This window comes from Mizuhopecten yessoensis, unplaced genomic scaffold (assembly GCF_002113885.1).
Source record: "Mizuhopecten yessoensis strain PY_sf001 unplaced genomic scaffold, ASM211388v2 scaffold5325, whole genome shotgun sequence".
In the NCBI taxonomy this organism is placed as follows: domain Eukaryota; kingdom Metazoa; phylum Mollusca; class Bivalvia; order Pectinida; family Pectinidae; genus Mizuhopecten; species Mizuhopecten yessoensis.
In genome coordinates, this window is record NW_018405992.1 from 48,020 (window position 1) to 62,814 (window position 14,795).

At 34.4% G+C, this 14,795-nt stretch overlaps 1 protein-coding gene across 1 annotated transcript in view; it reads right to left on the reverse strand.

Annotated features, from left to right (window-relative positions):
* The window catches only part of LOC110450575 (protein dachsous-like), a gene marked incomplete at its 3' end in the record, with an annotated part of 33,326 nt that overhangs the window by 5,476 nt on the left and 13,055 nt on the right, over positions 1-14,795 (reverse strand). Inside the window, exons 5-15 of the mRNA XM_021498175.1 lie at positions 14,514-14,567; positions 13,972-14,061; positions 11,291-11,380; positions 10,687-10,698; positions 10,190-10,306; positions 9,518-9,643; positions 8,352-8,430; positions 7,381-7,502; positions 5,184-5,384; positions 838-1,002; positions 119-280 (exon numbers count right to left, since the gene is read on the reverse strand). Of these exons, the coding sequence (XP_021353850.1) occupies positions 119-280; positions 838-1,002; positions 5,184-5,384; positions 7,381-7,502; positions 8,352-8,430; positions 9,518-9,643; positions 10,190-10,306; positions 10,687-10,698; positions 11,291-11,380; positions 13,972-14,061; positions 14,514-14,567 (1,218 nt within the window). The remainder of the gene's footprint in view (positions 1-118; positions 281-837; positions 1,003-5,183; positions 5,385-7,380; positions 7,503-8,351; positions 8,431-9,517; positions 9,644-10,189; positions 10,307-10,686; positions 10,699-11,290; positions 11,381-13,971; positions 14,062-14,513; positions 14,568-14,795) is intronic.

The window sequence follows — 14,795 nt, forward strand, 5'->3', positions numbered from 1 at the left end:
TGTTTATATCGTAGTAAATGTATATCTCCTATAACTTTACACTGTTTGTATCATAGTTTAATGTATATCTCCTAACTGTTGATATCACAAATGCATTGCTATTATAACACACGTGTACCGTGACTACTGTAACTGATGTGCCAGTCGGCGGACTTTCGGGGATGGTGGCATTGTATTCATCCTGACTAAACTCTGGATCATTGTCGTTGGTATTATTGATGTAAACAGCGACTGTACATGTTGTAAATAGACGTGGGTTAGTGTTCTCATTGGCTACAACCTGTAAGAAACAATTAAGGTGTTATATTACATGTACATATTATGATAGAAAGATAAACAATATTGAATATCGTTATCAAATATGCCAAGACTTTCTAACAAATTTACATGTAAAACCTTTTCGAAAATGTCTCATGAAAAGAAAACGATACTTTCAGTAGTTATATATTGTAATGACTCGTAATTACATTAATCACAGGGATTCGTTATTTTATAATTTAATTATGAGCGCAGTTCATAAATTGCTCCAATAAAAACCAGACAAAGAAAGGGCCATATTAATAGTTAGGTGATATATGTTATTGTGATGTTAATAGTGGACCGAACCTCTCACATGTAAACAAACATGTAGGTAAAAAGTGTTTAAAAATCATCAGAACTATTATAGTTTGTAACTTTATTGATTTTAACGTTGAGATCCTGTAAAGTGCCAAGTGGGTCTATTCATACTTTCAAATATGGAAATATGTCACTGTTAATACTGTTTATGATAAAACAACATGGAACTGATATAAAAAGGAAGCTTAAATACATTCAACAAATATAAAAATCACTTACAAGCAGTGTAATGGTCTGTTCTGTTTCGTAGTCGAATTCAAAACCATTTACAAGTCTCAATAAAACTGTGGCCCGGGAAAGAACTAATGACGGTGTGGCTTCAATTCCAGTAAATCTGCTTCCGTTGGTATATCGGACTGTTAGGCTGAACTTACTGTTTGGTCCCTGTTAATGAAATAAGTACATGAATTTTGTCAATTGATACAGCTTGAGACTGAGAACGGGTAAATATTTCATTCTCACCGATACACAGATAATTCAGTTTCCATTTCTTTAATTACTCTTTTAAAATACACGAGTAAGAATGGGCACGACCGAAGCCTGTCCCTTAGCTATTATTTACACAGTTACTCCCTGTTGTTGATATGTCCGTGTGCTACCTTAAACTGTCTTTATAGTCCTTATGATAGTTAAAGCATCATCACTGGGACAATCCTTAAACAAATCCCTTGTTATATACAGAATCTTAAATGGGTTTTTACTATATATGAGATTTATGAAACCAGTCTTGAAGAACGAGAAACAACGACGATCAGCTGTTTTTGTTGTTATAAACCGCATTACAATACAACAAGTATGGGTCAGTATGCGTGCGCTATTAAATGTAGTGCCTGGTAAAATAAAAAGGCAAGGACAAACATAAATAATTAGATTTACGTCCTATGCATAAATCACATTATCAGAGGCAGATGGCTTTTGGTGGTCTGCGAATGGTCCTAGTCGGTCATTAGTCGGTCACTAGAGTTACCGCCCTTGTTCACGGTTGCACTAGACGAGCCGAGATTGACAACTAAGGACAAGCAGAATTCCAGTTGGGTAATCTTGAGCATCCATATAAATTGATGTTAAAATATTGATGCACCGAGGCTGGTTAATGGTCCAGACATATTGTAGAACAGTGTAATTCGTTTATTTATATATAACGGGAAGAACAGCAGTTGCAAACGCGGCAACCAATTTGAACAAATCTGGCATCATGTCATGGCGGCGGACCCCGCTGAACATTGCAATAATTCTAAATTAAGCCTATTAGTTACTGTGTTTCTTAGATCGCCAGCCTAATTTTCGCTGTGGAAACAATTGGAAATGCTGTCACGGTGTTTAATTGAAAGTTTTGGATTTCGATATCCACGCCCCANTTTCATACACCCCCCCCCCCGCACTTAGCACTGTTTACTCGACATGCATTTGCATGGATGCTCACATATTGTTTAGACCGTAGGTATCAGGGTAAGATGTATCAAGAATACGGTCTAAACCTGTAAGAAGTTCAGGCTAATGAAGTATTATTTGCCAAATCTTGAGGCCTGCACATTGTGACATAAATACTCATACATATCATAGCAATCATACACATTGTAAAAAAAAATAAAAATAAAAATCAAGGTAATGTTAAATAGCCAACTTTTCAGTAGTCATACTGGTAGTCGTATTGCTTATAAATTACTAGACTACCGGTTGATGATTTTAAGCGACACCCACCCACCACACCCTATTATAAAAGTGTAATAATTTGCTATATTTTGTATTAAGTTGTGATTTTTCTGCGGTTTTTCTGCGGTTTTTCTATTTTATTTTCAGCCTTATCAACGGTCAAAAATCCATAAAGAGCCAATTAAACATGGCATTCTGTGTGGCGATGTTATTAATTATGTGACTTGGCAAGTGAAATCAGTGTAATGCGGTCATTGCAAGTTCAAGTTCTTTGATACTGATTCCTGAATAATCAGTACGATGGGGCGGATGTCGCTACATAAAGGAAATCAGTATCATCAGTGTTGACGTTTCCATGATTGACGATTGGAAACAAGTGTTTGATTTGTTGAATTTTATTGACTTTACATCAGAGTATGTCTGTATCCAGGATCCTCTTGATAGCATTGCATTGTGTTTTGTGGTACGCCAACTGCGGTGTACGCTTTGTATGTATTGTTAAATACTGTGGCCAAGATCTTCCAAATACCTTGTTGTTAAATCATTTATTGTGTGATTGAGTCATTGATCTATGATAATTATATTTAACGTAGAATATTCAGTATGTTAGTAAGTATAAGATCAACAAATACAATACATGTTCATATTTAAACCGTGGTATTTCTCTTCATAGAACTTGTAAATCGGAGTTAACTTTACGACATCGATAGATTCACAGCCGTTCGCTGAATGTCAGAGTCCGACTTCACGATTCTCAGTCAGATTTACTATAATGTATAAACATTGATATTGAACCGCCCGCCGTGAATGTGTTCCACCAAACAACATGCTAATATTTCTGTGGAATGGGCTGTCCTGGTGGCTGTCCGACGTGACAAACATGTGGTGTGTTTCCCACCATGTTGTTCTGGTAGATACTGGATTTACATTTTAAACACTGGAAGAATATGACATTATTTTCGATATTTTCATATTTTCATGCAGCTATGATTAATCACCGATTTACAAGTAACACTCGCCCGTATACTCCACAATAGTGTTTGGTAGTACTCCCTTGGTTACCAATGTTTGTATGTGGTGGCTACGAGCGCTGGGATTAGTGAGTTTACCTTATCTGAGTCGAACCGTTGTGGACATTTTCTTCACCAGCGGGGTAAGTTTATTTGTTCAGATAGGATGATTTTTGAACCATCGGTCAGTTCAAGCATGTACGTCACATTTGTACATGTATGGGTGGCAATGTAGAAGTCTAGTGTTTGCTGGCATAATATTTTTGATAATTTCGGGACATCAACCGACTTTCTCAATATCTGCCCACATTTAGGGGGACACAGCACAAGCATGACGTGGGTTATCTTGTTTTGGTATGACGTTTCTGAAATTCCTGGTATTCATTTTTTTCCGAATCGCCGCATGATTTAACTTAACCCCAGGTCATTGATCTATTCTCACACTCATGCATGCCCAAATGTCCGAAATGGATTGTGTTGTAGAGTCAAAATGTGTTTATTATAGAATCCATAGTGAACACTCCAAGTTTTCTTGTAACCCGCAAAGTTTCGTTTTCCTGAATAGTAATAGGTTTTTCTTGTTTGGGCACAACTTAGAAAAGAGACGTAGTAAATTGGCATTTCCTCATTTTCTTTCACCAGAAACATTTTCAAAAGTGTTCAAATCATAAAATGCTTTCGACAAAGTTTTTAAGTTTGCCATGGATTGTAAACATGTGTTACTTTCAGAAAATGTCAAGAACGAGTTGATCCATTGTCGTTCGTTCCCCGGGGCCCTTTACCCACATTGTCTGACGTCTGTTCCAATGTCGGACTGGTGATGTTGCTGAGTCAGTAGTCCGTTAAATCAATCTTTAAATACACACCATCGAACCTTACTTTGTATATAGGTCCCGCTGATGATTCCGTACCCTCAATCACCGTTCCTGTCATTTCCCTTCAACTTATAACGCTGTGCCCACTTGAAACATCGTCTGAGGAGCAGCCATTTATGCTACGACGCGTAGTAATTTTCTATCATGGGAAAGTGTGAATCGGCTAGCCTATCAAATTCGCGAGAGGGTATATATATACATTGACATACGCACAAAATATTACTTTATATTTTACGTCTTTGATATGACAAGAGATACTTTTAAACGAAATATTCTATATATGGCTTTTAAAGACATTTCTGCTTTTCAATAATCTAGCCCCGTACCATTTAAAACACGCTGCACAGGTTTACATCACGTGATATGTATTATTAAGTATAAAATTAAAGGAAACCGTTGTGAAAATATTTTACCCGTGTATGTATGGCTTTTATTTTTGTCAACATATTCTGACAATTCTGTAGCTACCTTGAAAAATAGCATTTAACTGAGTAAAACTTTCATCAAATAACGCCATTATTGCATTCGCATTCGGTTTTATGCGTGTGAAATTCACATACCTCACTTGTATACCGTATAAGTATACTTTCTATAGTTGACGATGGTTTTGTTCGTGTGTAAGGTAGTATGATGTCTTTGGTAGAGCAGAATAGGGATAAAAAACTTCTGTTTGTGTAGTGTGGAAGTATATGCCACTCAAAGTTTGAAAATTCGATATCGTTTTTTACTGACGTTTTCTTATTCAGGTTATATGACCTTCCATACTACATATAGATTTGTTGGCGTTCGTTTAAATGTTTTTATGGACGATGACATACTATTGGGACTTATATCATTGTTTCGGGAAACAATTGTATTTTACACGGAACACATTTTATACATAATATTATAATTTACATGTTCAAACTAAATATTACCAGATCGTGTATAAACTGCGTATATAGCGCTCATTATGTGACAAGTGTGTATATTGCATCAACAATATACACACATTATTAACTGTACTAAATGTTTTCCTGTTTCTAACCTGATCCAGATCGAACACCTCTATGCCTGTCGATCCCACGATGTTTATTGGAATGTTGGACACGTCCTCCTCTATGTAGGCGTCGTAGTGAGACTTGTTGAAGGTTGGTACGTTGTCGTCTAGATCCTCCACCATCACAGTCACTGTCGTGGTGGCTGCAGAGTTGGTAGTCGGCTCTCCGGGTTTTGTTATCTCTTCAGCCTACACGAATTTATAATAAGATATCGCCGTATAACATTATACTAATAAAGGAAGGGTTACATGTGGCATGTATAATATCTTCCTTGTCAGCATATGAGTGCAGAAAAGGTAAGTTAGTCATTACAAATGGAACGTTTTGGTAAGTTAATCATCACAAATCGTTAGTTTAGTGAAGCAGATATGTTTCTGCATTGTCCATGCAATATACGTTCACAAATATGCGTAGTGTGGTTAAAATGTGTTCATCTTGATTAACTTGATGGAGTTTAGTAAAAAATTATATTGATTCCTAATTAAAGAATATCAAAAGAATACAAAATTAATGTAGGAGTGCAGTTTGGATTTGATAAGCAGTCTATATACATATATATATGTAGGCCTTGTTACCCATGGCATATGGTTATAAAACATTGAATTTAATTGGGACAATGATACTCTATATCAAATTTGGTTTGGAATCCTTCTTCTGTGTTGAACGAAACGGATTTTAAGATTAACATATATTAAACCTATCTAAGCGAGACCCTCTGCCCCCAGGGGAACCACACCTTAATGTATATTCTCTTTTCTCACCGGTGGCTCTTGACCACATTTGATTGCAATCCCTTCAGGAGGAGAAGAATTTTGAAGATTTACCTCAATTTTACTCTATTGTGCCCCGCCCCTCTGCCCTAAAGATGAATCACACCCTCCAGTTACATTATATTGAGTCCTTGTTGCTCAAAGATTCGTCTTAACCAAAATTTGTAAACATTCCTACATTCTAAAAGAAAGACTTGTATCTAAGATACTATTTTAATAAGATTTATTACTACTTCCCCTCTTGGGGCCTGTCCCTTTTCCCCCTGGTTGCACAAATCATCTGTTTTTAAACATTTGAGTCCTTTTACCCAATGATGTACTAGACCATTTAAGAAACTATTAATGCTTCCATTTATAAAAATGGAGAAAGACTTTGAATATTTATCCCTATTTCTCATAAAGAGCCCCGCCCTTCGGCCTCAATGATTGCAACGCCCTCTGTTTATTAAAAAATTACTTCCCCTCCCCAGGGATGTTCTCGACACATTTTGGTAAACATCCCTCCATTTCTATGGAACAAAACTAATTCCCCCTATTTGGCCCTGCCTCTTTGCCCGAAGGGGCCCACACTATCCATTACTAACGAGACAGAGTCCCCATTGTCCAAGGATTTTGTACACCTTTCGTTAAAATCCCTCAATTCATACAAAGCAATTGTTCGTCCTAATTGGCCCTACCCCTCTGATCCCCAGGGGGACCAAACTCTCAACTTGTACACATTTGAATTCAATTTGCCCTAACGATACCTTAGACAAAATGTGGTTAAAATCACTCCATTCGTACGAAAGAAGACAAAAATGATATATTTATCTCTATGTTACTAGTAGTAATGGGCCTCTGCCCCAGCAGGGCCATACTATTCCTTTCTGCACAAATGAGTCCCCATTGCCAAAGATGCTCTTCACCGAATTTGGTTTAAATCCCTGCTTTCCTACAGAAATAGAAAGATTTTACAAAAATTACTTAACTCCGCCTAATTGACCCGTACTTCTGCCCCAGCTCGGCCACTTCCTCCATTTATGCAAAATTGCCTTTGCCCAAGGATGCTCTACATTATATTTGGTTAAAATCACTCCATTACATTTGGTTAAAATCACTCCATTTGAACAGGAGAAGCATTTCAAAGATTTATCTAAATCTCCCTAATAGGTCCTGCCTATCTCTGCCCCAGGGATGGGGGTGAGGGGTGGGTGCAGGTGGCGTTGTGTACATTCATCGTTCTTTTAGCTCATCAACCTGAGAATGTTCTAAAAAATGGTTTAAAGCTCTCCATTAGTACAAAGGTAGAAGGATTGTTTGATTTCCTTTCATCTCAAAAAGGATTTGAAAGTTTGATCCTTTCTTGGGTCCAGCCCCTCTGGCCTCATTGGGAGCACATAACTTTGATTTGAAGGTTTAGTGATATGAAACAAACCTCAATACCGATCCTGCATACACCTTGATTTTCCAAAACGATTCCAGTGTCTCTGTCCAATTTATCCTTTATTGAAAACCTCCCAGTGGCGGTATTTATCTCAAATAATTTTGAGCACTCATCTTCAAATAGAATAAGGAACAGATTTTAAGGTAGATACCTGTCACGGACGAATAAATATAATGTTAATCAAGGAAATCGTCAAGAACGATTATCAACTTTAATGATAACAATGCCATCAGCGTATTAATACCAATATGACTATCAAAAGAGAATGTTGAATACAGTTTTTTCGCCCTGAAATCGGGATCCTTACTCTATTGGTTAACCCAATTTGGTTCTGTTATAGCTAATGAGAAAGTAGTTTCGTTCCGATCGGAGTGCACCATTTCTTCATTTCTTTTTTTCTTTTCAAGCAAGGGGGATAACTCGACACAAACGATTTCGAAATAAAGATTTTATATACATGTATTTGTTTTAGTAATTTCCCTTACGCGGCTGGTGGTATTTACATTGAATTTATTACTAATGTTGTTAATGCTGGTAGCTGTAATTTGTATTTCGAACAAAATCCATTGGTTAGTTTAGAAAAAGAGAAAAATAAAGAAAAACTATTTTGGGGTTTAAGATATATAAAAACTAATTAAAACAATATCGTTTTTACATTTGATTGAAATTGCGTGGGGTTTTCATGTTAATAAAAGCAAGTCATTCTATAATGTTCTAAGCATTATGTTGTGCTGACTAAATATTTTATAAGTAAGAAACTAAAATGTCATGTTTTTTTATATTTCAGATTTTTCTCAATAACAAAAGTGGTAACATTTTGATATTTCTTTATGATTCAAACAAGATCAATTGCCAGATATGAATTAGTTTGTCGTCTGTGTACCAGCTAACCTATATTATATCGTTTACGTTTCGGTATTTGATTATCTTTATATGTTATTAAAAAAAATCTCAAATATTACCTGAATAATACACCATTGTGTAATTAATATTCCTAGGAATTCCCCGATCACCGTCCTGGGCAAGGATATCTTTTCCAGCCTAAGCAACATACATTATATAATGTATCAGTGCCTGTTAATCACAGTATCATTCAAAACATTTAATAACAACTTATCTTTTAAGAAATTAAAAGCAGAAATATTATATGACAATTCACCAGTACAAAAATCAAACTAAATATCAATACAGAAGGGCAATATTAAACTGTAAATACCAAACAAATGTCATCAACAGAGAAGTTTCCAACCCGAAAAGTGTTATTTTCGTTGTCTAACCCAAGACTTTGCAAAATATTAACCCGTGAGTTGGAAATCTCTCTGTTACACCCTGAAGGTTAAGGGTGATTATTTTTCATTACAATGCAATGCTTTAAAACAATTTATAACTTGTTTTTATCCTGATACATATAACTTCTCCTATCGAGAACTGATGTGGACGTCATATCTTTTTTTTTGTGACGTCATAGTACTGTGACATTTTTTACATTCTATTTGTCATATTCTAGGGTGACAGAAGAGTAATGAACACGTAAACCTGGACATATATATATTGGTAACGGTAGGGAATAAAGATGTTCCATTTTTATCTGGTATACCAATCATAAACGATCCTGTCAAATCATACGGACAACAACAAGGGTGGCGTTAGATAATGAAACATTTTCGTTTGGGATCAGGTCATGGTAGAGACCGTTATATTTCCTCAGTGGAGTAAAACAATTTATAAGTAGTACATTCGCCATTAGAATGCAGCTATTTATAAACCCATATTTTTTTCAAACACTTTCAGTAATATTAAACATGTTTTGACATGTTAGGTCTATAAGCAGAGGAGGCTTGTATGTCACTAGTTCGGACAGTCAGGTTGACAATGGATAAGTTTAAGTCGTCTCGTTTGACAAAGAATTTGGTATTCGGGCGGCAAGTCATGCCTTCTGTAGGTCAATTCAAAGTAGAAAGCTAAATAAAAGTGGAGGGTTAATGATCGAGTTCAAAGAGATGAGTACAATTCAAGTGATTATCAAAAGCATTAATATTCACAACTCCATGAAGAACAAACAAAACAGTTAATCACCCACATTAAATAGGAGCGACACGTCATAAATAAAACTTAATTTGATATATACCCATGAAGAATTCTCTTTGATAGCAAATATGTATGGTAATCCCTTGAAATTCGGAGGCGTATCTTGAATATCGGTCACTGTGATTGTTATTTCAGCAGTCCCTGTCAAAGGAGGATTCCCGCTATCCTGAAAACATATTCACTAGTTGCGAACACATCAATTCTAAACTGTATTTGCTAACAATATACTTGATGGAGTTCTTTTAATATGCACATCATTCTACTATTTCGCTCCTGTAAAATTTAATACCAACTTAAGTGGTACCAGATATTGCAGTGGATATATTTCACATATGGTTTTCGTTCACCACAGGTTTAAAAAAATATTCTGTAAAAGGCGAAGATATGGCGGTTTTAAATTGTCCATCATGATTGCATTAGTCTTGTGCACAAAACATATATTTATCACAAATAGTATGAATAAGACTGTTGGTTTTGCATTCATCTTACTGTACCACTTGCCTAAAATGCTAAATGGTGTTTTTCAAAGTTTAAACATTTTTTTAAAAATTATTTCATTCGATGGTTAGAAAACACCACTGATGTATCATTTCAAGCTGTATAGTCCCTTCAGAACCAATTAAAAACAAAACAAACACCAGACAATTTTTGAATAATACATCATCATTGACATTTTGTATGATTAAATGTTATATCAAGCCATTGTACTTACCACGGCCTCTATGATATATTGGTAAAAGCTGAGCGTCTCGTAATCTAATGGTTTCTTTAGTATGAGGTGTCCGTTATTCTTATCGATGTTGAAGACATCTTTATATAATTCTGAAGACTAAAACGTCATATAGTTGGCATTCATTCACCTTTCAAATGTTCGTGCCGAAATAATAATGATGGAAAAGAAAATTATGTGAAAAGAAACAGTTATTTTTGCATACTGTTGTGATATCTCTTCTTTCACCTGCCTAAAGTAATGCCATCTACGCCATTACGCTTAACACATGTTCATTCTGTTTGAAAGAAACTGCATCTTTTACAATTAATTTGTTATTTCATGATCAACAGTTTTTTGACAGTTACCCACCTGACAGTGAACATTTAAAATACTAAGATACCAAAAAGATTATCCTATCAAATATAAACTCCGCTAAAAGTTTTAAGCGTTCTATGTTCTTAATAATTCCGAAACATAAACAACCGAAAAACCCTCACCTGGCCAGTCGCCTGAAATTGTAAACGAGCAAAATGTTTTGATTAAAAAAAGGCACAAACTTATTTAGCATTTAGACTAACTAATCAATGTTTGAAGCAGGAACAATCGACTTAGTTGTTCAGAATACAGCTCGAAAAAAGATCGCTATCTCTAATTTACAGACGGTTTCAAACATCTAATGGATGGTTTTAGACAAGAATATCAACTGAAGTATTGAGCTTAATATTGTCAGATCAAAAGGATCAACATAGCATTACCCTGGGTAACATATTGTTTCAGACATATTGCTACAAAAGTATACGACGTAAGGTTTCTGACAAGTAGTATGGTCATAAGAAATGAAATAACACATTTTCAGACTGCACGGACTGCATAAACTAAACAGCATCAGGTTTCAAACATTACTATTTACAAATGTTTCCAAACAGGAAAGATCACCTTATTTAAAAAAAAAATAATATTTTAGTAAACGGTCTCAGGACATTTAAGATTGATACTTATAGTTCTTTTGTAATATTTATTAGAAAAGGAATAACAAACAAAGCAATAGTATGCTATACGTTGTACAATAACATATATATGTTTTATTTTTATTATGCTTACGGCTAACTTGAATGCAAAGGCCTTGTTCACGCCATCATCTGCATCGGTCGCTGAAATGTTCGCACTGTAGTTTGACGGATAGGTTGAATTCTACAATTGTAATTAAAAGGCAAGTAATAAAATGGGATATTTGAAATAACTATTAATGTGTACATGTATCATTTTCAGTCAAACATAAAAAACAGTTGTTGTCACCAATGCAGTTAAATTCTACTTACCTTTTAAGATTTTGTATATTTTTATATTTTGCAGCATAATTACTTACGCGTGATATCGAACTGCTTACTTTTTATAAGATATGAATAGAATCCAGCCATGTTTCTGAACATTATCGTTAGTTATTCTAGATGTCTTTAGTCGATGACGAAGGTCGAAGAAATGCTAAAGAGCCAAGATAGATTGATATAGCGCAGTTTTATTGTGCTCGGTACGTTCCCGGCAAAAGGATTTTTGATGCCAAACATCAAGTAATTAAACATTTGAGGTATGACATATAAGATATTGAAGGTTTTTTTTAAACGTTTATAATTTTACAGAGTTTTCAATAGAGGTTTATAGGATTTTGTTTTATCGCCATACATTTTAAGATATTTTAACACTTTTTTTGCTACTTACCGTTTTTGGCACTTATTTAACTATTTCAAAGAAATTAGGTTTTCTTTCTTGCACACCATTTAAAAACGATTAACATTTAACATTATATGAGGAAAATTAAATCATTTAATCATCTAGTGAGAGAAAGATTAGGATTTTGTACCCCAAAAGTGGCATTTATTTAATCAAATGTTTATGAAAGATATAAATGCCCGGCGCTACATGACATTATGTGAAGATATTCAAAGAATGGAATTTCTTTTTTTAATTTGTGAGGTCGTAACTTTAGGTTTCTGGACATATCTATGGTAAGTAAGTCAGAAACCTAATGATTGTTAGACCCCATACATGCCGAAACATTCAACTTCATTCCTTATATTTATATTTTAAATGCTTTTAGGTTATCGTTTGTTTTCATTTGTACACGGTGTCATATTCAGAATTTCACTTCGTAGAATATTACACGTCCATATGTAATATCTTATTAAAATATATTTGAATCATATTATTTAATCTTTAACAGGAACGCAATAATATATAATGTTCATTTTAACTAGTATATTTTATGACAATGATCAAAGGGCGGCTTCACGGTGGATGGTAAACAAACTACGCCTGTTTTATGCAATACGACCCAAAATTGTATTAATACTCATTGCGATGAGGCCACCTATGTTATGAAAAAAGGACACTTCGTCAAAATGGGTCCCTGAACACAGAATGTTAATACAGTATACGAAAATATATTAAATAATTTCCAAAACATCAGCTTTTCCAACTTTGAATATTTTCGTATTTTACCCAAATTCGTTTGGAAAAACTATTGATTATTTCACTGTATATATTTCTTGAACAAAATATTAAGAAATTTGTATATAACTCCACTTCTCAATAATGATATGAGTATAAATTTTTCAAATTCTTTGCACAGTTGATATCAAATTTTATTTTTGACATATTTAAAAATATCTGGCTGTGTTGTGATATTTTGTTTTGTGATTTTGTAGATTAATATGAGAGAAAACATATCTACAAAATTTACACCAATTGGAGTGCTGGCCACTTCTGACATTTCTTGGCAATGAAAATCTTCCTACTGATATGTACTGGATTTTCGGAACATTGGAAAACAATAAGAAGGAAATTAGAATAGTTGTTCAGTTAAATGCGAACTCCTCAATAGAAGACAGGTATGGGTTGTATACGGCTAGTTTTAATGATTGTTTTTTCCAAAATAACTGGTTCACATAGAGAAATAACAAAGTTGGTAATCAATAAATTTACATTTTCCATTATATGTTCATCCATATCTTTTAATTAAAATGAAGATCACTTAAAGAAATAGAGAGCACTACAATAGAAACGGTTTGTGTGTTGGCCTTTCGGACTATAGGTTTAAAGTGTCACTGATCTTCAGTGTACATGTATACGATAATTAACCTGTTTTGCTGATCAATAGGTGTGACTTGTTTTCGATTTGAACAACAGATAATGTTATAGACCTCTCCCGTTCCTGACGCCAACGCGTTACTACGTATAATACCGATCGTTACATTTTTGCTCCCCCATACGACATCGGTTCCAGACAACAGCAGATACCACAAAAATATGGTTGAACCAAATAATCCTGAAGAAAAAGGTCTAAAAGAAATATTTCTTTCTCCATAAAAATAATCGAATCGAGACAAATGGTTTTATAGTGGGAAAACGTTGTTTCTCAAAGGAGAGTTAATGTTAATTAATATCAGTATAGCAGACAATGCCAAGGGAGGTTTGAATTTTTAAAAAAAATGCAGGGGAAATGTAATGCTAGAAAATGAACTGTTTTATATCATTGTGATGTGATTGAATCTAAAATGAAATTTGACCCCTTATTTTAAACGTTAAATGGCGTCCTATTATTATTAACATTTGAAGGTTGATAGATATACTGCACCTTATATCAATTTTTAACAGTAATGTTTGACTTGTATTAAACAGTATGTTTATAAAAAGTCAAATTTAGAGTAAGATTTGCCGCTCAGTATGTATATACGCCAGTACGTAGGTTACTTGGTATATGACTTGTTTATCAGCACCCATCTTACCTCAGGTATGTCGTAGACGTATGCTGGCCGTCTGAAAACGGGCGGGTTGTCATTCACATCAGTCACGTACACTTGTACAAACCCTGTTGACTGTCATACATAACCAGCATCGTGTTCATTAAAATAATATTTGGTATACACATTACTATTCGTTAAATTTAAATGTCCTGTGAGATACATATATTTACACAAGGGATGTTCCGACTGGGAACTGAAATTTGAATATATTTAACATTTTTGTTTTATGATACTTTCTAGAAAACTAAAGAATCAATTGTAAATCCGGAACATATGATCTAAACAATAACTTACTTTTGTACAAACTTTAACATACTATATCTAGTGGTTTGTATTGAGGATCAATTTAGAATGTGATCATTGCCTATCGCTAAAACTTTTACGTTATTCATGTGTCCATATGTTTATATGTTGGCGTTTAGAAATTTTGGTTAAAATTTGAATTGATACAAATCATTATAAATAACCACTCATTGGGTGCCCGCTATATATATTACGAGGAAAGTTAGTTTATCGTGTATTACCGTGTTGCCGTCTCCATCAGATGCTGAGAATGCCAAATTCACTTCACTCTTACCCTAAAAAAGTTTCAACAAAAGAAAAACTATAAGAAACGTATGCTTCCATGATCGTGGAATTGCTTCATTGAAGAAAAAGTTACAACTTAAAACCGAAACTTTCGAAAGAGAAACAAAGAAATTTAGGACGCAATAAATACTACGTCTTTGTTATTCCAAATACATTAAAGCATCAACATACTTAAAGTTTCTCATAATCTGAGAAGTGCATAGTCATTTAGCTCACTT